This window comes from Canis lupus, chromosome 8 (genome assembly GCF_011100685.1).
Source record: "Canis lupus familiaris isolate Mischka breed German Shepherd chromosome 8, alternate assembly UU_Cfam_GSD_1.0, whole genome shotgun sequence".
NCBI classification, from domain to species: Eukaryota; Metazoa; Chordata; class Mammalia; order Carnivora; family Canidae; genus Canis; species Canis lupus.
The window spans coordinates 72038946-72066629 of record NC_049229.1 but is presented as its reverse complement, the minus strand read 5'-3'; the positions used below and the strand labels follow the sequence as shown (position 1 = coordinate 72066629).

Genomic DNA, 27684 nt, shown 5'->3' with positions numbered 1-27684 from the left:
TTAAACTCTTCGTGATCAATTGCATTAACAATACAAAGGTTATAGTAAGAGATCAAACTGAAAATCACACTGTTCATGTTCTCAGGGTCTAAAAAGACTAAACACTCACAGTGAATACCATTTTCACAATACAGGCTGGACACAAATGCAGCCTCCAACCGACATTAGAATTCCAGGTCACACGTATGATGCTCACCTGGCAAAAACACCAACACGCTGCTCCGCTCCAACACAAACTGGGCACCCGACCAGGTCTTGCTCCTGTTACAGATGGGAAGCCTACAAACGTTAATCTGGGCAAACATAGCCACTGCTGTTCCAGAACTTTAACAGTGGTTTCTTTTTTTTTTTTTTTCTTTTTTTTTTTTTATTGGAGTTCAATTTGCTAACATATAGCATAACACCCAGTGCTCATCACATCAAGTGCCCCCTCAGTACCTGTCACCCAGTCACCCCAACGCCCCCGCCCACCTCCCTTTCTACCACCCCTTGTTCGTTTCCCAGAGTTTGGTGTCTCTCATGTTCTGTCTCTCTCATTGATATTTTCACTCATTTTCTCTCCTTTCCCCTTTATTCCCCTTCACTATATTTATATTTCCCAAATGAATGAGACCATATAATGTTTGTCCTTCTCCGATTGACTTATTTCACAGTGCAGGCTTCTGATCACAAAAATCTCTTACAGACCATCCAGTATAATGTTCTGTCTTGTACATAAGAAAACACAGAGGCCCCAGGGAATGGCCCCACAATTGATAGGGGGCCCCAAGCCCCTCAACTCCCAGTTTTCACCTATTAAAAACTGATTATCTGCCAAACTTCCCCTTGAAATTCAGCTATTGTAATCCAGATTCTCAAAATAGAACACTTCAAAACTAACTACAAGTACAACTTAAACCATCAGCTTGCCTTTCCACTCCCGCCAAAATAATTCCTTTGCATAAAATCAGAACTTTGATTCTCTGCACCCTGTAAGCTCTTGGCAGCAACAAGACAGATGCAGTCCCTGCTGTTTGTAGCTCATGCTCTAGCCCGAGAGACAGACAAGACACAGGCAAGTAAATCAGGTGCCTCCACTTTAGCAGGAAGATGGCTGGCAGGAACAGACAAGAGGCCCAAAGCCACTGTGTTGTGCTTAGTAGCTCACCCCACATCCCTTTTCCTCTGCACTTACTGTTCCCAAGCACAGCCTGGATCGTTGTTTCTTCACTCCTCCAAGAAATAATAAAGACTAGAGTGAGAAGTAATAAAACAGAGAAAGTAAAACAGAGAAAAATTAAACCCCAAACCCGGTCTTTAGAAAAAAAAAAAAAATGAATGAAATGGACAAATCTTTACCTACTTAGACCAAGAGGAAAAAGAGAAGATTCAAAATACTAGATAGAAAAAAAAATTAAGAAATGAAAGAGTACATTACTACTGACTTTTAAAGAAACAAGGAGGTATATAGCAGACAACTGCATGTCCACAAAGTAGACACTGACATGAAATGGGACAGATTGCTAAAAAGACACAAACTACTGAAACTGACCCAAGGAAAAAAGACATCTGGATAGACCTACAACAAAGGAAGAGATTGGACTGATAATTTCAAAACTACTCATAAAGAAAGCCCAGACCCCAGTGACTTCACAACTGAATTCTACATTCAAAGAACTGATACCAATTCTTCACAAACTTCCAAAAAAATAAAACATTTCCCAACTTATTTCATGAGGGCAGTATTACTCTGACACCAAAATCAGACACAGACATCACAAGAAAACCACAGACCAAGATCTCTGATAAGTATGAATGCAAAAGGCTCAATATAATACTAGCAAACCAAATCCAGCAACATAATGAAATAATGATATACCATGACCAAGTGGGATTTATCCAAGGGATGCAGAGTTGATTTAATAATTAATATAATACATTATATCAACAGAAGAAAAACAAAAATTACATCATTATCTCAGACACAGTAAAAGCATTTAACAAAATCTAATACTCTTTCATTAAAAGTTTAAAAAAATAATAGGGCAGCCCAGGTGGCTCAGTGGTTTGGTGCCGCCTTCGGCCCCCGGTGTAATCCTGCTCCCTGCAAGGAGCCTGCTTCTCCCTCTGCCTGTGTCTCTGCCCCTCTCTCTGTGGCTCTCATGAATGAGTAAATAAAATATTTTTTTAAAAATAACATAAAATAAAATAATAAAATTTAAAATTTAAAATTCAAAAAATAAAATAAAATAAAATAAAATTTAAAATTCAACAAACTAGGGCAGCCCCGGTGGCGCAGCGGTTTAGTGCCGCCTGCAGCCCAGGGTGTGATCCTGGAGATCTGGAATCGAGTCCCATGTCAGGCTTCCTGCATGGAGCCTGCTTCTCCCTCTGCCTGTGTCTCTGCCTCTCTCTCACTCTCTCTGAATAAATAAATAAATCTTTAAAAAAATAAAATAAATAAAATTCAACAAACTAGAAATAGAAGTGAACTCCCTCAGCCTGACAAAGGTTATCTACAAAGAGTCCACAGCAAACATCATACTTAAGGGTGAAAAACGGGCTGTCGTCCCTCTAAGATCAGGAACAAGACAAGAATGTCTGCCCCTCTGCTTCTGGTGAGCACTACTTTGGAGGTTCTAGGGCAATCAGGCAAGAGAAAGAAATATAAGACATCCAGACTGGAAAAGAAGAAATAACATTATCTCTGTTCATAAACTACATGACCTTGTATACAGAAAACTCTAAGAAATACTACTAGAATAAATGACTTCAGCAAGGTTGCAGGATAAAACATCAGTATACAGAAATCAATTGTCATTTCCTACACTTGCAATGAATTATCCAAAAACAAAATTTAAGAAATAATTTCATTCTAGCGTCAAAAAGAATAAAACACAGGAATAAGTTTAACAAGGTAAGTGCAAAACCTACACTTTGAAAATTACTAAACATTGTTTAAAATGATTTTTAAAAATCTAAAGAAAGAGAAAAACGTTCCATGTTGGAACACTTAATATGGTAATAGTTAAGATGGTAATACTCCCCCAAAACTGATCTCAAGACTCAACACAATACCTTTCAGAGTCCTGGCTTCTCTGGAGAAATTGACAAGCTGATTCTAAAAATCATACAGAATTATAAGGGACTCAGAATAGCCAAAATGATCCTGAATAGGAATAAAGTTAGGAACACCCATACTTCTAATTTCAAAATTATTTCAAAGCAATGGTAATCAAGTTCATGTGGTACAGAAAAGGGTGCCAATGCTATATCATGGGGAAAGAAGAGTCTTTTAACCAACGATGGGACAAGTGAAATAGCACACATGCTAAAGAAGGAAGCCAGAGAAGATCTCTGGATGGCTCATCAGTTTAGTGCCCGCCTTCGGCCTAGGGTGTGATCCTGGAGTTCCGGGATCGAGTCCCATGTCGGGAGCCCTGCGTGGAGCCTGCTTCTCCCTCTGCCTGTGTTTCTGCCTTTCTCTCTGTGTCTCTCATGAATAAATGAATAAAATATATTTTAAAAAAAGAAGGAAGCCAGACTCTGACCTCACACATACATAGAAATTAACTCAAATACTTAGGACCTAAATGAAAGAGCCAAAACTATAAAACTCTTAGAAGAAAACAGAGGTAAATCTTCATAAGCCTGAACTTGGCAGTGGATTCTTAGCTATGTCACCAAAAGCATGAGCAACAAAAGAAAAATTAGACAAATCAGACTTTACCAAAATTAAAAATTTTGTGCTTCAAAAGATACTAGCAAGAAAATAAAAAGATAACCTGCAGAATGTGAAAAAATATTTGCAAACCATGTATCTGGTAAAGGGCTTATACATGGAATACATAAAGAACTCTTACAATTCAATAATAAAAATGTAATCCAATTAAACATGGACAAAGGACTTATGTCTCTAAATATAAATGCATACATCTTTAAAGAGGATATATACAAATGGCCGATAAGCTTATAAAAAGATATTCAACATCATTTGTCATTAGGGAAATGTAAATCAAAACCACAGTGTAATACCACTTCATACCCACCAGGAATGCTGGAAACAAAGTTCAGACATCAACCAGTACTGGCAGGGATGTGGAGAAATAGGGCTATAGTGTGAATATAAAATGATAACAGATGCTCTGGAAACCAGTCTGACAGTTTCTCAAATGTTAAACAGTTTATTGTACGACCCTGCAATTCCACTCCTAGGTTTATACATAAGGAAAATGAAAATATACATCCACACAAGTACTTCACATGAACTTTCATAGCAGCATTATTCATAAAAGCCCAAAGGAGAAAGAGAACCTAATATACACAAGTGGATCAACAAAATGTGGTATATCCATACAACGGAATTATCAGTCAGCCATAAAAAAGAATAAAGTACTGATATATGCTACAATATGGATAAGCCGTGAAAACTTACAGTAAGTGAAAATTTACAGTAAGTCACTGATCAAACATCAGATTCCATTCATATGAAAGTCAAGAATAGGAAACCTACAGAGATGGAAGGTTGATTAGTTGGTTAGAGCTGGGGGTGAACAAGAAGGCTGAGGGAAGAGAACAAAAGGGTCAAGGTTCCTTTCTGAGATGACAAAGAGGTTTTAAAATGGACTGTGGTGAGGGGCACCTGGGTGGCTCAGTGAGTTGATCGTCCAACCCTTGATTTCAGCTCAGGTCATGATCTCACAGTCCTGAGATCGAGCCCCACCACTGGGCTCCATGCTCAGCAGTCTGTTTCAGATTCTCTCTCTGCCCCTTCCCCCACTTGCACACAAAGCTGTCTCTCTAATGAATAAAATCTTAAAAAAAAAAATAAAATGGACTGTGGTGATAGTGGCTCATATATGTGAATATACCAAAAATTGCTAAATTGTAAAGTTTAAATGGGTGAATTATATGTTACGTGAATTATATCTCAATAAAGCCATTTTTAAAATGAGGGGGAGGGGTGCCTGGCTGGATCAGTTAAGCATCCAACTCTTGATTTCAGCTCAGATCATGATCTCAGGATCGAAGATCAAGCCATGAATAGGGCTCCACACTAGGCTTGGAGCCTGCTTAAGATTCTCTCCCCTCCTGCTCACACTCACTCTCTAGAAGAAAAAAAAAAAAAAAGGCGGGGGGGGGGGGGCAAAAAGGTGAACAGGGAGGCAAATAGGAAGTTCCTTGTTTGCCACAAAGCTAACAGGTAGAAGTCAATGACCATTTTCTTAAGCTAACAAGTATCAGAAGCCTATGCAAAGAGAAAGATGACAGGCCTTATATAAAGATACATAATCACAACAACATAACTATAAACATTCCCAACTACCAAGAAAGAATTTTATTTTTTTTTCCAAGAAAGAATTTTTATTTATTTATTTATTCATTCATTCATTCATGAGAGAGAGAGACACACACACACACACACACACACACACACACACGGGGGTGGGGGGCAGGGCAGAGACACAGGCAGAAGGAAAAGCAGGCTCCATGCAGGGAGCTGGATGCGGGACTTGATCCCGGGTCTCCAGGATCACGCCCTGGGCTGAAGGCGGCGCTAAACCGCTGAGCCACCCGGGCTACCCTTCAAGAAAGAATTTAAAAAAAAGAAAAGGAAAAGGCCATATAGTAAATATGACACATCTGAGACTAAACACATCTCTTATCAATAAATACTGATAGATCAACTCAATAAGCAAAAGAAAAAGATTTTCAAATGGTTCACAAAGTAATCCCAACTCTACTACATGCAAAAGACACACTTAAACATAAGCAATTCAAAAAGGAATGAAACTAGGGGTACCTGGGTGGCTCAGTCAGTTAAGCATCTGCCTTCAGCTCATGATCCCAGGGGTCCTGAGATCGAGCCCTGCATCGGGCTCCTTGCAGGGAGCCTGCTTCTCCCTCTGCCCATGTCTCTGCCTCTCTCTCTCTCGAATGAATAAAATCTTTTAAAAATATATATATGCCACATGATCCAGCAATCACACTCCTTGATTGATATTTACCCAAGTTGAAAACATAAATGCACATGAAATCTGCACACAGATATTTACAATAGCTCTATTCGTAATTGCTCAAACCTAGAAGCAACCAAGATGTCCTTCAGTAGATGGAGAAATAAACTGGGGTCAATCCATACGATGGTGTTGTTTGTTCAGCGCTAATAAGAAATGAATCATCAAGCCACGAAAAGACATGGAGGAAACTTAAATACTTATCAGTAAGTGAAGGAAGCCAATCTGAAAAGGCTACATATTGTAAGATTCCCAACTACGTGGCATCCCAATAAGGGCAGAACTACGGAGACAGTAGAAAGATCATGGTTGGCATGTGTTCTGGGTGAGGGAGGGATGAATAGAGCATAGGGGATGCAAGGGCAGTAAAAAAACCACTCTGCAGGATATCACAGTGGTGGATACATGTGATCATACACTTGTCAAAATCCATGAAACATACAACACCAACGGTGAACCCTAAAGTAAACTATGGACTCTGGGTGAAGATGGGTCAATCAAAACAAAGGTACTACTCCATGCAAGATGTTGGCAACAGGGGATGCTGTGCATGTGTCGGAGAAAGGATATCTCGAAACTCTGTAATTTTTTCAATACTGCTGTGAACCTGAAACTGCTCTAAAAAAATAAGTCTATTTAAAAGGAAAAAAATCCATGAGTCACTGATATTAAAAGAAAGAAGCAGGGTAATACAAGGGAAATTCCTCTTTATAGAATAATCTCAGGGAATAAGAAAGAACAATCACATTAAACCACCATGTGGTAGGATCATCAGCAAATGCTCACACTACTGGATGAAAGGCTGTCAGGTGCCATAAGAGACACCAATGTTCCTACTCCGTGAGCCCGCCGAACCTCAAGCAAGATCAATGAAGAGAAACCCCACCTGCTCACAAAAGTCAAACCACAGATCCTCTAAGACTAAGAGTGTGACTGCAAGTCAGCCAGAGCCAAAGGGCAAATATTCCTGCAAGGAGGGACTAGACCAAAAGGTGACTTCTCACTGCAGTAAGAGAAGCCAGAATCTGTGAAAACATCATCAAAATACAGAATGAAAAATAAAAATGAGTGTATTTAATGTATGCAAATTACATCTCACTAAAGTTATTTAAATGAAAAAATTAGAAAAAGCAGGAGGAAAAACCACCTACATTTTACACCTAACAAAACTATTTCAAGAACAAGAGTGAAATAAAGACATTTTTAGCAAAATAAAAACTGAGAACGTTTACTAACAGACTCTTAAACTTTTGAAAGATGTACTTTAGGAAGAATGAAAATGATCTAAGGAACGTCTAAGATGCAAGAGACAATGATGAGTAAATAAAATGATATATATTGGGTAAATCTAAACACAAGATGATATAAAAATAACAAAAATTGGTGGAAGCTCAGAAATGGAGCTAAAATAATACACAACTGCAAGCAAGTTGGACAGGACAGGAGACTGGATTATAGCCGACTCACTTTCAGGTCGTGTTCCAGAGGAATGTAAGGCCATGAATAACTTTACACTTCACAGATATTTACACTTAGCAAGGAACAGTAAAAGGAGAGAGGCATGGGTGTGTGTGTCAGGCCTGTAAGACCAGCTCCCCATGCTACCCACAGTCACGCTCCAGTTGCTGTGAGGAGGTGGACAATACATTCTCTGTATTTGTTGTTCCCAACAGATAAACTATATTTATCTACTATAGTAAAACAAGCACAGGAAGGTCCATAAAACAGTATAATATTTTTTAAATTACAGACTCTAACCACCACTTAAAGTTCCTAAGGGAAAATATGTTCCAGACTCCGATGGCCCAGCTAAACAAACGAGTGAATGAATGGGTGACAATGAACCCTACTTGGAGGTTGGAAGCAGAGCTTCCAAACAGACACCCAGGCAAAGACAGGCTCTCACAGTTCCTCCCAGTCTGATCCCCCCTTCAGTTTTGCCTCAGACTAGAAGTCACAGGACTTGGCACGTCTGGAAACCATTCCCTCTTTGGGCTGTGATTACTGGCTTCTAAAACTGTCCATCTTAAAACTGTACTTGGTTTGAACTACCTAAAAGTGGAAATTTCCAGTAAAAAAAAAAAATCAAAAAAATAAAAAAAAAACAACCGTGCAATGTACTAACATTATTTTAAAATATATACAATGACTACTGGAAAAAGCATCTACACTTATACCTTAATGTCATAAAAATACTAAAAAGTTTCTAAATGAATATCACATTTTAAAAAATCATACTTTAAGTACACTGCCATGTAGAGCATCTCTTACCCACTCTCTTGCATATCCAAGTTATCAAATATCTGGATCAGGGACACAGCAACTTCATAGATGTTCTTAGGAATCACTGGCTCTTCCAGGACATGAGGAGAAAGCTAAACACAGGAAAAGAAAAGGCTGGAATATCAGAACAAGATTACAAGGGGATTCTGGGGTTGGAAGGGTGATCCCTTAATACATCACTGTGACAAATAAGAATATCATTTGCAGCCAGGAGAATAGCATGTGCTAAGTGTCAAGCTCTACTCAAGGCTCTCAACATAAACAGTACATACTAGTACATCCTTGACCCGTCACTGGACCAAGAATAGAGTCAGAGTCCAAACACATAGAAGTGAAATGTGTATCTGGAAATCTAGTTTGAAGACAGAGTAAGTTGCTCCAAATGTGTATGGAACCCAGAGGAGTTTCTGATCCTAGCGCCAGCATTCCTCCCCTGTTAAATGGAAAATCCTGAGATGTCAACACCATCATAATTATAAGGACTAAGAACAGGTAATATCCCATGTACCTCTGCCAACTTACAGTAAGAATATAACCATGTCATCTATCTGCCAAGGTTTAGGAGATCACTAAACTACTTTTATTTTTTTTACATTTTTTAATTTAAGTTCAATTAATATATAGTATATTAGTTTCAGAAGTAGAGTTCAGTGACTCATCAGCTGCATAGAACACCCAGTGCTCATCACATCACGTGACCTCCTTCATGCCCATCACCCATTTACTCCATCCCTCCATCCCTCTTCCCTCCAGCAACCCTTAGAGTTTGTTTCCTATGATTAAGAGTCTCTTATGATTTCACTCCCTCTCTGATTGTCTTATTTTATTTTTCCCTCCCTTCCCCGATGATCCTGTTTTATTTCTTATATTCCACATATGAGTAGAATCATATAATTGCCTCTGATGGACTTTTTTTGATGGACTTATTTCACTCAACATTCTGTCCATGTCACTGTAAATGCTAAGCATTTATCCTTTTTGACAGCTGGGTAATATTCCATTGTGAACATATAGCATATCACCTTTATCCATTCATCTGTCAATGGACATCTGGGCTCTTTCCATACTGTGTGTTAAAACAAATCCACACTGAGCCCGGCTAACTTAAAACTGCCCTACAGGTAGCTCTGCAGAATGCTAGAGGTCATCTTAATGGAGGTGGCATCACTGTTCTGAGCTAATAGCTTCATGGGACCAAGACCACCACTGCATAAGACTCTTTTCTCTCTACCATATCCTGCACAAACAATGGTTGTGGCATAATTTCCACAAAATAAATTTCATAGCCACATTGGGTTTTCTTGCACCATGAGTAAGAAGGCTTTATTTAATCATTTTACTTATCAAGTATATATACAAGGCATTGTATTTGACTTTGTGAAGGACACATCAGAAGTCTACAAGTAGAGGGCACCTGGGTGGCTCAGTGGTTGAGCACCTGCCCTTGGCCCAGGCTGTGATCCCGGGGGATCCAGGGATCAAGTCCTGCATCAGACTCTCTGCAGGGATCCTGCTTCTCCCTCTGCCTGTGTCTCTGCCTCTCTTTCTGTCTCTCTCATGAATAAATCAAATCTTTTTTTTTTTTTTTTTTTTTTAAAAAGGTAGGGATCCCTGGGTGGCGCAGTGGTTTAGCGCCTGCCTTTGGCCCAGGGCGCGATCCTGGAGACCCGGGATCGAATCCCACGTCGGGCTCCCGGTGTATGGAGCCTGCTTCTCCCTCTGCCTATGTCTCTGCCTCCCTCTCTCTCTCTCTCTCTGTGTGTGTATGACTATCATAAATAAATTAAAAAAATAAAAATAAATAAATAAAAATATTTTTTAAAAGGTAGTAGTTTAAAGGTAGCCACAAATACAAACCTTTTTTTCCAATTTTTAGAGTAAATTGAGTCAAGTAGTAATAAATCAATTTTCATTATTACAATCCTACTAATGTAAATATGACAAACTGACTTTTACTTAATAATTGTGAAGAAGCATGCCTAATAAATCCATTCTTGTTCAACCTTTACTTGAAATCATTTTATATTTTATCCAAACAATAACTGTAATACAATTGTATAAAATAGAAATATAAAAAAAGTACAATTTTCACAAACTCCAATGTGGCATTCACAACCATCTAGAACTTATTTCCTACACACAAACTGCAGAAAAAACATGCCATCAATTCAAAAGTAACTTCACCTAGTTCTAGGAGCCAAGCCCAAAGAATATTGTTTAAACACAAACTAAGATACCAAACATGGCCAAGCTTTCTCCAAGCAGACTTCAGGTAACAAAGGAAGGACAAAGGAGTAGGTTCCAGGCCCATCGATCCACTGCTGAACTTGTCTACCTCCATGTGTGAGAGAGGCCAACAACAGACAATTTTCCCAGTTCTCTGAGTAAGACGGAATGCTCTGACAAAAACCAAGTGGGGAACAGGGATAGAGATGTGGAGAGAAGCACTTTTATTCCTACAGGTGGAACCAGGGACCCTCGTTCCTGCACTGAAGTGTTTAACAATCAGGACTCTGTCAACAGGAGGCAGAAGCTGCAGTGTTTCTGCCCCATGTGGAGAGGCCGGAGGCCCACACCTCTGCCACCATACCACAGGCCAGCCAGTCCCAGGAGGAGAACAAGACGCATGCAAGAATGGGCACTCCAGGTGGTGGGAAGCGAATGGTGCCAAGGCAGCTAGCTGGGCACCCACATGGGGCAAGAAGGCAATGAGCACCTGCTTCACACCATCCTCACCATCCCCCTTACATTGATTACCGCACACCAAGAAAAAGGATGACCTGAAAGCCCTGCTGAAGGGCAGAGGGGCATGGTTCCAAAACCCCACATGGGGAGCTGCGGACTTAGGCTGCAGGTCACGGAGGCTCCCTCCACAGTCTCATTAGAATGCACACTTACGTTTTATGTATTTTTCTAAGGGCAGGGTGGGTTTATTTTTCAGCAGAAAAAGTTGAAAATAAATAATGAAAAGGACTCTTTAAAAGTTGTTGAAAAGAGCCAGAGTTGGCAACAGAAGGACAACACCAAAAAAAATAAAATAAAATAAAAAAATAAAAAAAAAAAAAAAAGAAGGAGGAGGAGGACAACACCGGCCCCAAAGGAAGGATGACTTCCAAGAAAATCAAAGTGGCCAACAGTCCTGAATGTTACAGAGAGGTCAAGGTAAGTTCAGGGCTGATGCTCTTGACATAAGGAGGTCCCTAGTGATGTCGGGCATTGCTGTATCAGAGCAGAGGCGGTGGGAGCCAGGCCACAAGACACAGGGGGCAAAGGGATGTGACTGACTGCTCAGTCAGAACATGCAAATCTTGATCTCAGGGTTGTGAGTTCAAACCCAACAGTGCTTGTGGAGTTTACTTTTAAAAAGAAACAAACAACCAGGGACACATGGGTGGCTCAGTGTTTGAGCGTCTGCCTTCAGCTCAGGGTACAATCTCGGGATCCTGGGATTGAGTTCTGCATTAGGCTCCCATGGGGAGCCTGCTTCTCCTTTGGCATATGTATCTGCCTCTCTCGGTCTCTCATGAATAAATAAATAAAATCTTAAAAAAAGAGGGACACAGGGCAAACACCGGGTGCTCCCACAGTTTGCCAAAAGCTGTGAGAAACATGGGACCTAATGAGAGAGTTGTTTAAATGGGGACAAGAAAGGGACAGAGGAGGAGCTGGTGAAGGTCATGCAAGGAGGGGAAAACAGTGAATCAGGGAAGGTGCCTAAGAAGGTGGGAAGGGTGGAAAACTGGTGTTCCAAGGATGGAAGGCTGCTTCTCCTAATGCAGTAGATAGTATGTGCAGGTAATACAACGGTAGTAGTAACAATAAACCTAGAATTTTAACAAAAGTCCTCTGACTCCAAAAACCATGTAGCAGAATCTATTCAAAACACCACTTTGGGGGAGACAAACCATGGGAGACTCCTAACTCTAGGAAATGAACAAGGTTGTGGAAGAGGAGGTGGGCTGGGGGGTTGGAGTAACAGGGTAACAGGCACTGAGGAAGGCACTTGATGGGATGAGCACTAGATGTTATACTACATGCTGGCAAATCGAACTTCAATTAAAAAAACCCCACCACTTTGGTAAGGCTTACAAGTTAATATCTGGTTAGGTCTTGATTGTTCATTCACTGAAATGTTTACTGAGCACCTATTAAGTACCACAAACAGGATATTTGGTATAGAACATGAACACCAGGTATTCTCCAGTCTGTGGAACACAAAAGCCACAGGATGGTGAGCAGCCCTGGCTGCCCGGGCCACAGGGGCTTAGAGGGCAAAGCTCAGGCCTGACAACTCCTCAGCAAATCCGTAAGCAATCATCTAAATGATTCCAACACTTAACGGCCAGTTAGAGAGACTTGTAAACCATGGCTACTCTCACATTCCAGAATGGGTCAGAAAATGCAGAAATATATATATTTTTTTAATGTAAGATTTTTAAATGTGACAAGTGCCCTTTCCCCTCCACCTTGAATCTGGACTGCATTTGGTGACTGGTTTCCAAAGAGCAAAGAAGACATGTTCCTCCTTACCCTATTTACATCTCAGCAGGGCTGAGAGGCAATGAGCAAACCAACCAACCAAATGTACAGAAGGTACACATGCACACACACGTGAAAAAGAAGGGGGCAGTAACGTTACAGGGAGAAGTCTGGCAAACACCTCCTTAGCCAGAAGGTCAAGGCCATCACCACCAGGGATGAGCCATGCTGGTGGTCACAATATGACAATACAGCACTTTACCCCTGTGGTCTTCATCCCCAAGCACAGAGCTCCAAGTCTACTCTTGAGAAAAACATCAGAAAATTCCCGAGTGAGGCATCCTACAAATATGTGACCTGTATGCCTGAAAACTGTCAGGGCCATCAAAAATAAGAAACATCTGAGAAACCATCAGCCCAGGCAAGCCTAAGGAGACATGACAACTCAAAGCAATGTGGATAGAAAAAGGAAATTAAGGGGGGGAAAAAAAAAAAAACAGTAAAATCTAAATAGATACAACTTTAGTTACAGTAACATTTTTTTTTAGTTCTGACAGTTTTTTTTTTTTAAATCCTACAAAGTAAATGTGAACTACAGGATCTAGGTGATAGACATGGAGATATTCATTATAAAATTCTTTTACTCTTGGTTTTTTTTTTTTTTTTTGAAATATACATTTAAAAAGCTGGGAAAAAAGATGTGCTACATTTTAAATTTTTTTTTTTTTTTTTTTTTTTATTTTTATTTATGATAGTCACAGAGAGAGAGAGAGAGAGGCAGAGACACAGGCAGAGGGAGAAGCAGGCTCCATGCACCGGGAGCCCGACGTGGGATTCGATCCTGGGTCTCCAGGATCGCGCCCTGGGCCAAAGGCAGGCGCCAAACCGCTGCGCCACCCAGGGATCCCGATGTGCTACATTTTAATGGCCATCCCCACTCTCCCCCCCAACGTGATTGGATTTGACAAAATGTGTCTTCTTCCATCAGGTGGGACCTAGTCAGCCAACTCACTGAGTCACTACTCTTCATGTCCATAGCACGGATGTTTGTAATAAGAGTCAAACTCCTACACACAGCAACTTGGCCCCACCCATCAAAACTATAAATGGGTAAACTCTCTGACCCAGCAATTCCATTTCCAGGAGCTTATTTTCTAAAAAGGCATAAACTACACAAGGGTCTCCAACAGAGGCAGTTTACTGCCCATGATTGTCTGTAAACATCTTAGGTTGTCACAACAGGGGGGCCCTACTTTTATCTAGTAGGTCAAAGCCAGAAATATTGTTATAAACATCCTACAGCGAATGCACAGGGCAGCCTCCACCACATGGAACTGGCCCAAAATGTCAACTGCTAAGGCTGAGAAAGCCTGGCCTCCAAGATACACTGTCTGTCACATGTGTGGAGTTGTTCTCCTGCAGCAGTGTTTTTAATAAGAGAAGTCCAGAGGAGCACTGGGGTGGCTCAGTTGCTTGAGGGGCTGACTCTTGGTTTCAGCTCAGGTCATGATTTCAGGATCCTGGGATAGAGCCCGGCATCCAGCTCCACCCTCAGAGGGGAGTCTGCTCCCTCTCCCTCTGCCCCTCCCTCCACTTTAAATAAATAAATAGATCTTTAAAAAAAAAAAAAAAAGTGGGGCACCTGGGTGGCTCAGTCAGTTAGGTGTCTAACTTTGGCTCAGGTCACGATCCTGGGGTCCTGGGATCTGGGCAGCATTGGGCTCCCTGCTCCTCAGGAGCCTGCTTCTCCCTCCCTCTGCCCCTCCCCCTACTTGTGCTTGCTCTGTTTCAATAAATAGGTAAAACATTAAAAAAAAAAAAAAAAGTCCAGAAACACCAGAGATTAGTGAGATACAGAATGGCATATACACTTGAAAGAACAAAATAAAGCTCTAAATAGAGAATGAAGAACCTACATACTGTCAGGAAAAGATATGAGTGGATGAGGGCGCAAGATGGACATGGAAGGAGCACTGCCTTTCTGTAAAGGGGAAACAGTATGTCTGCATTTGCTTATACAGACATGCCAATTTATGGAATGGTTCCTAAGAAATCAGTAACAGCGGTTTCCTCTTGTTGGCAGGGAAGCTGGGCAGAGGACAGGAGTAGGAAGGAGATAGTTTACACTTGCTCATACTTTTTGATTTTCAAAACCTGTGAATGTATTATTCACACAAAAATAATTTTGATTCAACCGCAGCTGTTCATAGGAATACATTATCACAGTTCTTCTCCCCTACAATACACCCTCCTTCAGTCTAGAGCAGTATAGTTCATACTAAAAGAAATAGTTTAGGGGCACCTGGATGGCTCAGGTGGTTAAGTGTCTGCCTTCAGCTCAGGTCATGATCTCAGGGTCCCGGGATCGAGCCCTGCGTCGGGCTCCCTGATCAGTGGGGAGTCTGTTTCTCCCTCTCCCTATGTCTACCATTCCCTCCCTCTGCTTGTGCTCTCTTCCCCCTCTAACAAAATCTTAAAAATATTAAAAAGTAAAAATACAAAAATATACGCACTTTAATCAAAATGAAATTTTTAAGAAGATTTTATTTATTCATTCATTCACTCATGTGTTTATGAGACAAATAGAGAGGCAAAGACATAGAGGGAGAAGCAGGCTCCCTACAGGGATCCCGAGGTAGGAATCAATTCCAGGACCCCAGGATCACAACCCAAGCCAAAGGCAAAGGCTCAACCACTGAGCCACCCAGGCACCCCCAAAATGATATTTGAAATAAAATTACCTCCCACCCCTAACTGAATCTACATTCTGTAGATGACCAAAATCTGACATTTTTCATCAACAAAGTATAAAGCCAGTCCAATAATTTTCACCAGAATATACAATGTGGATGTTCATACACTCACAGTTTACAACAACAAATGACAGAGCTTCCTTCCTCTTACTCTTCTCTAGACTCCTCACTTATCTCCTCCTGGTTTGGACTTCTCTGCTATGGTTAAACATCTGTGCAGCTGATGAGCACGGGTTTAATCAAACACAAAAGTACATTCACCATAAAAGAAACAATGCACTCCAACATACCCTGCCATGATGAATGTGCCCCAAATCATCAAGATAATACTCTTCAATTGAATGGGGCTTTCCTTCCACTTCAAAAACATATGCAGGGTTCATCTTATTCTGAACAGGAACAGCAAAGTAATCTGCAAACTCCTTACAGTTAATGGTGGCCGACATTAGGATTACCTACAGAACAAGAGAAACTATTAAAACAAATAAAATGATAATAACTGAGATGAAGTACTGTTAAAATGACCAGCTTGTGTTCTGCTTTAATAATTCTCAAAACTTTAGAATACACTGATTTACTCTGTAGTGTAATATCCATTATTACAGTTTAAAGAATGTTCAGAGATACCACCTTCTACTATTTAATTATTTACTATCTTATTTTATCAAGTGAGAAACTACATGTCCAATAAAGCTAAGTTATAACCATTTAACTAAAAGGAAACTTTGTGGGTTGCCTGGTTGGCTCAGTAGTTGAGTGTCTTTGGCTCAGGTCGTGATCCCAGGATCCCATTGGGCTCCCTATGGGAGCCTGCTTCTCCCTCCGTTCCCCTCTCTGTGTCTCTCATGATTAAATAAATTTAAAATAAATATTAAATAAAAGGAAACTTTGTAACATAAAACAGAGTAAGTTACTAAGTGACAGAGTCAAAGCAGCAGAGACAGACATGGAGTCAGAAAACTTTGGCTTAAAGCCAAGAGAAACCAGTCCAGACCTGAGCAGGACAAAGAGGCTTGGGGACCCACTGTAGGTGTTGCGGTTGCCAAAAAGCCAATATGGATGACACCTTTAAGAAAGCCAGCCATGAAAGCCAGGAGCAGCATCCACAGCACACCAGATATGCCCTAGACAAGCAGCAGCTCAACAAAGGATGTCCAGCATCCATCAGCCTGGGATATGCTCCTGAGGGGTAAACACAACTGTCTGCTGGCTGCTGACTACCCACTGTGTCCCAGCAAGTAGGATCTCTATGGTGTACATCTTAGCTGACCAGTAACAACTTTATATAGGCATTAGCAGTTACTGGGTATGCAAAATATGCCTATTTTCTCCTTAGACATATAGATCCAAATGGTAGAAAGCATATTAACCAGAATTCACTTTAAGATGAGATGCTTGATATTGGAAGGAAGGCTTAGAGAAGCCACTTGGGTGTAAGAGTGCCCCGAGGGGCACAGCCAATCACAGAAGATGATCTCTAAACTGTCTTCCAAAGGACAGTGAGGCTAATCACATGCAGGGCCTCTGTTCTGTTGAGGCAGCATAAGGACATCAGGCCAAATCAGACTGCTCAGGCCAACCACAATTCCACACTGCCACCAGCCTCTCCTCCAAACGGACAAGTTGGCAGCCTGCCCAAGACACCTGCTTGTCCAGGGTGGGACTGAGCTGAGTGTGGTAGCAACAGGGTAGCAGCTACAGGGACAGTACAGAGCCAGGAAACTTGACATGTCTGTGCGGCAGACCTTCAGGCCCATCTACCCAGGCTCCTGAATCTAAGTCTCTGACAGCAGCTATTTAAAAAGTAATAAAAAAAAAATTTTTTTGAGCATTTCAGAAAACTTAGTACAATGCCATCTAGAACTTGACTTCTAATTTCTTGGCCCAGAAAATATTCTGCTTTGTATGTTTCTTAATAAATCAAGAAAATATTGAAACCAATGGTTTGCTGCAATTTATACAGTAAGTACCAAACTCTGGAGCACCACTTGCAGCAGGCTATCTGCAAAACTTTTTTAAATCCACTAGTATGATTAGTTTTCTTTCCTAGAGAAAACTAAATAAGTGTAATTAAGTCAATATCTAAAAATAAAAAGTCTTAAAATGACAACCAAGAAAGGCCCCAATTTGTCCAACAATCTTTAATGTCATCACCAAGAGTCCAAAAAGGAATAAGATACCTAAATTCCTGTATTCTTTTTACAATCACCTCAAATGATAAGATAACCAAGTGCAGATGTCAGGTTCCATTCATTTAGTGTCCAGCAGGTGAGAGGCTGCCAGCCCCATGTTGGGGGTGTGGCAAGGAGAAGAAATGATCCCCTAAGCAAATAAATAGATGACACACTTGAAGAAAAGACACTTTATGTTGAGAAAGCAACTGCTTTCCAACAAACAGCAGCAAACCCCTGTCACATGATGGTGTCACATGATGTCACATGACGATACCACACCCCCAACTCCAGCTGCCCTTCAGAAAGCTGTCCCCCACCCACCAGCCCCCTCCCTACCTTCTTCCCCCCTGCCCCCGGCCCCCCAGCACCAGACAGGGTGGCCTGTGTCCAGAATGCATTATCATTATAGCCCTTGGTTATTGTCTCTAGTTCACACCTTGTTCCTTTTGGTTTGCCTAAGATGCAAACAATGCTCACCACCCCACAGACTTTCAGATAACTCAAAACCTAAGTCTCTAAACCAGTAGCGCACATAACCACTTTGGAGCTTCAGTGCCCTCTCATGCTGTTTTTAACACAGAGATTGCAGATGTACTTGCATACCTTCAAATTATGGTAATTTTTCAACCAAAAGCAGTGCTTCAACACCCAGCATTTCATTAGAGTCAACTATTATTACATCATTTTCTGCCTGGAGAAAATTTTAGATTTTAATACAACATAATAACCATAAAGTATTCCATACTCCGATCCTAAGAAAATGCCCGAGCCAGTTTCCTAGCAAGATGTGGAGAAGTACATGTGACAACAAACTTTAAGAGTCACTGTTTTCTATTGTTTCTATAAAAATAAAGAGAAAACTAAATAACAAACCTTAATCCTGAATATTTCTGTACTCATGAAATCAAACTTACCTTCACAAAACGTGAATTTGTTCTTAAAAGTTTGCGGACTACCAGCAGCAAGAAATCCATATCTTCAGTTCGTTCATGAACCTACAAAATAAAAAAAGTGAGGAACCCCACATATCAAGCAACACATCCGTGACAGCCCAACAGAGGGAAGTGGTTCTAATGGCAAACCCAGGAGACAGGGAACAAGCTTTCTCTCCCTGCCTAAAGGCCTTTCCTTAGGACTGATGGGACTCCTGGTGAAGAGGAAGCCGGGAACACTGGCCTGCAAACCAGAGGGCACAAGAGAGGTCATGTGGGTCACTGACCCCTCGCCCCCACCCCAGCCTAGTGTTTCTCTTTAGGGCTCTACCTTGATGTGGGCAGAGTAATGTTGAGCATCCTTGGGCCCTCAATACCAATAAGCACCCCAGGTCACTTTACAACCCAAAATCACCCCCAAACTGTCCCTGACACAGAGAACCACCAGACCAGCCTCCCCATACTACCCCTGGCCAGTCACACACTCTTGCCTTGGTCTCAAGTTACACTTATTTTAGCAAGTAAGTACAAGGTGAAAGCTGTGGCCAGCCAGCAGTGTTATCTGGTCCATGATGTGCAGAGCTAGAGTTCCCAAGGGTGGGCAAGGGATGGCTCTGGAACAGTTAGGTCAAACAGAGGGCAAGCAGACCCAGGTTATGAGCTGAGGCCACCAGGACAAGCTACAGGAGCACTGGGGAAATGGTCAAGGGGACTACCCCTGGATTGTTCACTCAAAACTCTACTGCTCAGTTGGGCATGGAGGAAGCATCTATTCCCCTACCCCCTTCTTCTCTGAATAAGTCCCTCAGGACAGCCCACCAGAGGAACCCCAGCTCCCACAGCCTCCCCCACACTGCCCTCCCCAGAACCAGCACACAGCAAAGGATCAGGTCATGTGGGGCTTATTCTACCAAGATCCCATTCGTCTGTCACTTAGCCAGGATACTTCAACACACAAGGGGACAAGAAGATTCTATTCCAGGACATTTCACTGCTAAAGTCGAGAGATTAGCTACAGAGGCTGAAGGAGGGAGCTCCCTTCCCCCTTGTGTGAATGATCCAGTCATTTTTCTTTTTTTTTTTTTTAATTTTTATTTATTTATGATAGTCACAGGAAGAGAGAGAGAGAGAGAGGCAGAGACATAGGCAGAGGGAGAAGCAGGCTCCATGCACCGGGAGCCCGATGTGGGATTCAATCCCGGGTCTCCAGGATCGCGCCCTGGGCCAAAGGCAGGCACTAAACCGCTGCACCACCCAGGGATCCCCAGTCATTTTTCTATAGCCATGTCTGCTCTAGGTCCTGTTCCTTCCTCACTCCTCACTGAAAGAGAGCTGAGAAAGGACAACAGAAAAGAAAAAAAAAAAAAACAAAAGAGCAGCTGGAAAGTGTTTCTGTTCATGTAATGGTTGGAAATCCTAGAAACACCATTATTTTTTTAAAAAGATTTATTTATTTATTTATTCATAGAGACACAGAGAGGGTCAGAGACACAGGCAGAGGGAGAAGCAGGCTCCATATAGGAAGCCTGACGTGGGACTCCATCCCGGGTCTCCAGGATCACACCCCAGGCTGCAGGGGGTGCTAAACCGCTGCATCACCGGGGCTGCCCTAGAAACACCATTATAAATCTAATTCTTATTTCGTTCTATCAACAGACTTCAGAACACCTCCTCAACACACATCCTCTTGAGAAGGAAAAATACTCATCAGTGAAGAGCCCCAAAGTGACATCTCATCAGCATTCAGCTCCCTGCAACCTTCACGCTCTGACCTGAATAACCCAGCTTCTCCCTGGGTTCTTGAGGCTGCCCTGCCTCCCTCCTCTCCCGCCCTGAGGACCTCTCCCACCCTCTCTTCCTGGGATGCCCACAGCCCTCTTCCCTGCCACTGGCCTTTTCCATAGAATGTAAATGCACATTATCTGTCTCCACAGGAAAATGGCTCAAAGGAGAAACCTCAACTTACCTATCTTTATTACCTTGGCACCTGATGAGGCAAGTACTCAAAAAAAATGCTGCTTGGATGAACTACACAGAAAATCTGCATTTCCGCTCTACCTAATCCCAAGACACTCAAAAATATCAAAAATCATAAAGAAAAATCCTGAACCATACTGTCAATTCACAATATTTTGCAAAGAACAAGAGATCATTTTTCTACCTTCTATTCTCCCAAACACCTCCTAGCAATTTAAAACCATGTTAGGGGTGCGTGGGTGGCTCATCAGTTAAGCATAAGCATCTGCCTTAGGCTCAGATCATGATCCCAGGGTTCTGGGATCAAGACCCATGGCTGGCTCCCTGCTCAGCAGAGAGTCTGCTTCTCCCTCTGCCCCTACTCTACTATATTCATGCGCGCGCGCTCTCTCTCTCTCTCTCTCTCTCTCTCTCTCCCCCCTCTCAAATAAAATCTTTAATAAAAATAAAATAAGGGACACCTGGGTGGCTCAGCAGTTAAGTGTCTGCCTTCAGCTCAGGTCGTGATCCTGAATCAAGTCCCCCATCGGGCTCCCTGCAGGGAGCCTGCTTCTCCCTCTGCCTAGGTCTCTGCCTCTCTCTCTCTCTCTGTGTCTCTCATGAATAAATAAGTCTTTTTTTAAAAAAGACACTTTTATCCTTGTTTTACTAGATGGAAAGTATCTGTGATGCACACAAAATACCTACATACAATTAAAGTTCTTCTAAAAAAAGTAAAGTTCTTCTAAATGTCTGATGTAGCTAACACTCTAAACCAGGGGTCGGCGGACTGTTCCTGTAAAAGACAGAGTGAAGATGTCCAGCTTTGCAGAACATGGTGGCAGACGCGGCCATGTATCTCTTCCACTGCAGTGGAACAGCGTCCATAAACAAGCGAAACTGTGTTCCAATATAACTTTAATTACAAAACAGGTGACCAATTTGGCCTGAGGGCTGTAGTCTGCCAAGCCCACCCTAAACAAGGAATCTGGTCATACTTCCCAACCTCCACGGCTGCATTGTAGAACTGAGAGCGAAACACAAAATCAACATTTATAAATAGCATGAAGCAGATATCAACCCACAGTACTTTACAACACTTTACAAGTAGGGAACACGTATGGTAATTTGCAGTGTTCTCTACTAAAATAAGAGCATGAGGGGCAGCTGGGTGGCTCAGCGGTTTAGCGCCACCTTCAGCCAGGGTATGATCCTGGAGTCCCAGAATCGAGTCCCACGTCGGGCTCCCTGCATGAAGCCTGCTTTTCTCCCTCTGCCTGTGTCTCTGCCTCTCTCTCTCTCTGTCTCTCATGAGTAAATAAAGATTTTAAAAATAAGCAACAAAGTAAGAACATGAGTATCAAAAGAGAGGTGTGTAAAAGTACTTACCTCATCAATGAAGACATGGGTGAACTCCATCAAACTCTTGGCACTAACAATTTTCTGAAGAAGGACCCCCGTTGTCATATAAATTAACTTGGTGTCCTCTGTTGCTATTTTCTCTAACCCCACCTAGAAGTAGAAAAGGAAAGGAAAAGAGAAAGGAGAAAACTTTCAGGTTTAAGTGGTATGCATTCAACTACCAAAAAAAAAAAAAAAAAAGCTATTATGTCCATTTTATACTGGAGATAAGTAAGAAAGGAATAAAAAATATAGGACCTAATTAAAACTATTGTTCTTGGGGCACCTGGGTGGTTCAGTTGAGCATCTGACTCTTCATCTCCACTCAGGTCTTGATCTCGGAGTCATGAGTTCAAGCCCCATGGTGGGCTCCACACTGCATGTGGAATCTACTTAAAAATAAAAACAGGGGATCCCTGTGGCTCAGCGGTTTAGCACCTGCCTTTGGCCCAGGGTGCGATCCTGGGGTCCTGGGATCGAGTTCCACATCGGGCTCCCTGCATGGGGCCTGCTTCTCCCTCTGCCTCTCTATGTGTGTGTCTCTCATGAATAAATATTTTTTTAAAAAATAAACAAAACAAAAACTGTTCTCAAGTGGATTTTTTCCTTCTCTTTTTCAGGGGGTGGGAAGAATGTGGCTTTTCTAGTCATATCTTATTCTCTGTACTGTTTTTACATTAAGACGACAGTGTATGGAGATATCCACATACGAAATTTTAAATGTCTGAGAATTCTCACTTCTTTCTTGTTCAACTGAGAAAGAAACCGAAATTATCAAGAAATTCAGTTTCACTATTTTGGGGGCACCTGGATGGATCAGTCAGTTGAGTATCCAACTCCTGGTATTGACTCAGGACCTTGAGATCAAGCTACATATCAGGCTTCATACTCAGCAGGGAGTCTGCTTTGTCCCTCTCCCTCTACCCCTACCCCCCCCCCCGCATGCACTCCTGCACGCTCAAGTGTGCTCTCTCTCAAATGGATGAATTTTTTTTTAATTGGCTAAGAAATTCAGTTTCACTATTTTTTAAATTACACCACAGTTCTGCTCTGAAAGCAATTGGTTACACTTCCATTTCTGCCAAAAATAACCACATTCTGTCATTAACTTACATGGAATGAAAAGTTCACAAGGAGGGAGACGGCTCGCTCTCAATCTCACCTGATAACCTACCAGACCACCTAATGTCCAGGCCCGCTCTCTACTGATCCACCTGGCAATACTGCTGGCTCCAATCTTCCGAGGCTGGGTCACCACAATGTTGCAGTAGGCAGAGCGCTGAATGTAATGATCCAGGATGTATTGTGGGAGCTGAGTACTTTTACCACTACCCGTGGCACCATGTATAATCACCACAGAATTACTTTCTATCAGAGAAATAACCTAGAATTTAAAAAAAAAAGAATCTTTTGAAATGGCCACAAAATTAACAATGACATATAATATTATCTATAAGCCAAAAACTTTACCTTGGGAGGATATTCAGGTTATTACCTAACCATCTCAATACCATAAGAGAGAGTAAGAAGGCTACAGATGACTGCGACTGTGAAAATCAATCTGACTTATGAGCACAGGAACTGCTAACAGTTACAGAAATCCAGACTGGGTCAGCTGCAGGGCTCCACATCTCTACATCTCCATCTAAAAATGCAAATACTTGGAGTACCTGGGTGGCTTAGCCGGTTCAGCAGCTGCCTTTGGCTCAGGTCATGATCTCAGTGTCCTAGGACCAAGCCCCCATTGGGCTGCTTCTCCCTCTGCCCTTCCCCCCATTTGTATTTTCTCTCAATATTTAAAATAAAATGAAAACATTCAAAGATTTCTATAGCTCTTGCTAAGTCTAAATGCCTATTATTTTATAATTTTGTAATGAACCTTATGTAATTGTCCTGAGAAATATGAAAGCACTGCTGTTACTACCCTCAGGTGGCTTTAAAATTTCATTTGAGGGGCACCTGGGTGGCTCAGGTTGTAATCCCGGGCTCCTGGGATCAAATCCCACATCGGGGGGCCATAGGGGGCCTACTTCTCTCTCTGCCCCTCAGTGTCTCTCATGAATAAATATAACCTTTAAAAAAAAGATTCTTAAAAAAATTTCATTTGAAGTTATGCAGATACATTTTCAAACAATTAACTTCCACTGTTCCACTTACAGACTGTATGGAGCATTTTTAAAACTACAATCCAATTCCTACCCACCACTCCCTGACTCCATCCTAAATTTATCTAAGCTCTCATCTCTCTGGCAATTGCTATGGTTAGAGAATTAACAAATTAATTAGAGTATAGGCCTCTAAAACGTAATAAAGAAGATCTATGGGGACGCCAGCGTGGCTCAGCGGTTGAGCGTCTGCCTTCGGTTCAGGACACTATCCTGGAGTCCCAGGATTGAGTCCCACATCACACTCCCTGCATGGAGTCTGCTTCTCCCTCTGCCTATGTCTCTTGCCTCTTTCTCTGTGTCTCTCAAGAATAAATTAAAAATCTTAAAAAAAAAAAAAAGATCTACGAAAGTTGTATGGTTCACTAAAACAAAAAACTTAAATTTGGAATATTAATGGTTTAGTTTTATCTGCAATTGATCCTTCTGCTAACATATTAAAGGTTTCAACACACTCATTTCTGACCTGGTTTAATAACATGTAATTAGGGGCACCTAACGTGGTTCAGTCAGTTAAGCATCTGCCTCTGGTTCAGGTTATGATTTCAGGGTCCTGGGATAGAGCCCCGAGTTGGGCTCCCTGCTGAGTGGGGAGCCTGTTTCTCCCTCTCTTCCCTTTTTGTGTTCTCTCTCTCTCTCTCTCTCTCTCTCGTATAAATAAATATTTTAAAAAGAATAACAACGTGTAACTAATTAAAAACGTTATCCTGCTGCAATATCTGGCCCAGTACTGTTCAAAAAAGTGGTATGTCAATGACTGATCAATTAAAGAGCCAGTGGAATGCTAAAGAGAACTGTGGCAAGGGGGCATTATTACTTTATAAAAAGACTTGGCAGTGAGTTTTTTCAAGAAGCTGCTCTCCCAGAGACAGCACGTGTTTACATATAGCTATCTCAGAGAAGGGAAAGCTGAACTGAAAACAGAGCCAAAAGGAAGACCATCAACACGGTTATTTTGCAGCTCAGACACATGCCCCTCTGTCTGCTCTGGAGTCTGGCACATGCCAGGTGTTTGCCTGGCACCTTGTCACTTTCAAACTATAACCCCAAAAGGTTGGACCTCAGGCATTTATTCAAAGAGAAAACTTATAATGTGACAAAAATAATTTTACCTCTTCTTTACATCGATTTATAGGCAAATCAGGGTATTTATAATGTGTCTCTGGGATGCATGTCATATTGTTTAATTTAGTCAAAGCTGGCCTCGGACCTGTATTCAGACAAAAGAAATGCAATGCTATTAAGTATCTGAAAAAGGAAAAGGTAAACCACCCAAAGTTATGTCTAATCTATATACAGCATATACACGTATACACAAACAAATGCAGAAGTACATTCTACAGGCTAATACTGAAAGCATGGTAACCAGAAAATTCCCTCAGTATCCACTATCAATCATTTATGCAAGCTGTGCACACTCTTACACCCGAGCACACTCTTACACTTCCATCACAGCCATCAACCTGGTAGGCTCAGCACCATCTTCTAGATTAAAAACCTGCCAAAAAAGGGGGGGGGGGGGGGAGGAACGCCTGGGTGGCTCAGTGGTTAAGTGCCTCCTTGGGCCCAGGGTGTGATTCTGGATTGAGTCCCGCATCAGGCTCCAGGCAGAGAGCCTGCTTCTCCTCCTGCCTACATCTCTGCCTCTCTGTGTCTCTCATGAATAAATAAAAATATTAATTAAAAAAAAAAAGCCTGCGGGGATCCCTGGGTGGCACAGCGGTTTGGCGCCTGCCTTTGGCCCAGGGCGAGATCCTGGAGACCTGGGATCGAGTCCCGCGTCAGGCTCCCAGTGCATGGAGCCTGCTTCTCCCTCTGCCTATGTCTCTGCCTCTCTCTCTGTGTGTGTGAAAAATTAAAAAAAAAAAAAAAAAAAAAAAAAAAAAAAAAAAAGCCTGCAAAGCACAGTAACTGTCACTTAGTAACGTGAAAATTAGTAAAATGATGCCTTTTAGAATGGCATCAAGAGCACTCACTCCCACCACTCACTGACCACTGCAGACCCCACAGGAAGATGTGCCCCTTGCTCCTGGACACACTGCTACCATCCCAGCAGGAGGAAGGAAGGTTTTCTCCTGGCCTGGCAACAGCCCAGCCAATGACAGATGGTCCAGCCAGCCAATGAGTGACTGCCTCAGCCCAGCCAATGAAAAACCTCTACATGAAGGAGTTCCCAGTTTCCTCAATGGACTTTCTGTTTACAACACCCCCCACCCGCCCCATAAAAGAGCCTCCTGTGCTTTGTCCTCAGGACTGTAGGTGGTTTTCCCATCACTCATCCTGGATGGGAATTCTGTTATTCCTGGATACATCCATGTTTTGCTGGTGAGATAACTGGCAGTTTTATTTTTTAAGGTTAATAATACATTACAGTTAAAGAACAAACTTTTATTTGAAATTTCAATATAGTGCACCAATTTGTTAAGTGCTAGTTCCTTACTACTATAATAAACTGGTGGTAGACACCAAATGCCACTTACAAACTACAGGTATCCTGAAAAGGAGCAACCTGACTCTGATAAAGATGCACAATACAGCACTCAGACCACTAGCATCCTCCTGTAAATGCATCCCCTTCTCTCCAGCAATGCTATAAATTCTGGACCTCAAGGCATCACCTGACAAACTGACAAGTCATCAAAATTCATGGGATACAAATTTTTATTGGGAAATAAGTTTTTACTTCCTAAACCCTCTTTCAAGGCTCCCACCTCTTCAAAATTTAGCACCCACTCCCTTTCCTCAGATCTTCCCCAATGCCCCCCTTCTTCCCTTTCCCTCCCAGCCCTTCATTTCTCTGCCCCAGCATCTCCTCCCCTCCTGTGTTCTACCACCATTCTTTCCCACCTGACACATATTGTGTCATAAGTAGTCTAATCATAAATAATTAAAATAAAGCTATTCTCCCATTTTTGAGTCAAGATGTGTAGTACTTGTTCCAAATTTTAAAAACAGAGAAGCCACATCTGTTAAAATCTCTCAGAGCAAAGGTAGCTCTTTGGTGGACAACAGCACTCTTCCTAGCGCACCAGAACACTCCTAGTCCTGCCCTCAACTGCTCTCTGATCTTCTGCTCAGTACAACTGGCTGCCAGACTCTCAAAAACATGCATTCTTCTTCCATTCTCCTGTCTCGCTTTCCTCCCAACAATCTTCTCAGCTTTTAAAGAACACCCACTAATGCCATGCTGTTTTCCTAAGTGGCTCACCTACACCTGGTCTCACCCCTCCAGAAGGCTCTCTCAATGAAGGAGTCCTTAGAATTAACACTACCTGACAAACTTGAGTTGGAGCAAAATTCAATGTCTTGGATAGTTCCTAATTTAAAAATGGTTCCAACAGTTCTTTTATTAAAACTCTGAATGGTGGCTGGGTATCCAGACCAACCCACAAAGGTAAGGACTGAGATATTTACAAAAATGGAAAAATAAACACCTTCCCATGCTTGATGCTGGTAGGTTTATCAATCAGTAATAGGCCTTTTTAAATATAATATAGGAGAGGGATGAGAATCCACACAGCAGCCGGGGCTACTGAGCCAGGATG

At 41.9% G+C, this 27684-nt stretch overlaps 1 protein-coding gene across 7 annotated transcripts in view; it reads right to left on the bottom strand.

Moving 5' to 3' along the window:
- Positions 1 to 27684, bottom strand: part of TDRD9 (tudor domain containing 9) — a 106906-nt gene that overhangs the window by 54569 nt on the left and 24653 nt on the right. For 4 of the 7 annotated variants that reach the window (XM_038545877.1, XM_038545880.1, XM_038545878.1 and 1 more), the window contains exons 3-9: positions 25252 to 25349; positions 23137 to 23358; positions 21963 to 22085; positions 18600 to 18680; positions 15802 to 15966; positions 8268 to 8371; positions 197 to 279 (exon numbers count right to left, since the gene is read on the bottom strand). In XM_038545877.1, the coding sequence (XP_038401805.1) occupies positions 197 to 279; positions 8268 to 8371; positions 15802 to 15966; positions 18600 to 18680; positions 21963 to 22085; positions 23137 to 23358; positions 25252 to 25349 (876 nt within the window). The remainder of the gene's footprint in view (positions 1 to 196; positions 280 to 8267; positions 8372 to 15801; positions 15967 to 18599; positions 18681 to 21962; positions 22086 to 23136; positions 23359 to 25251; positions 25350 to 27684) is intronic. The other 3 variants (XM_038545879.1, XM_038545876.1, XM_038545875.1) reach the window with 2 other exon arrangements.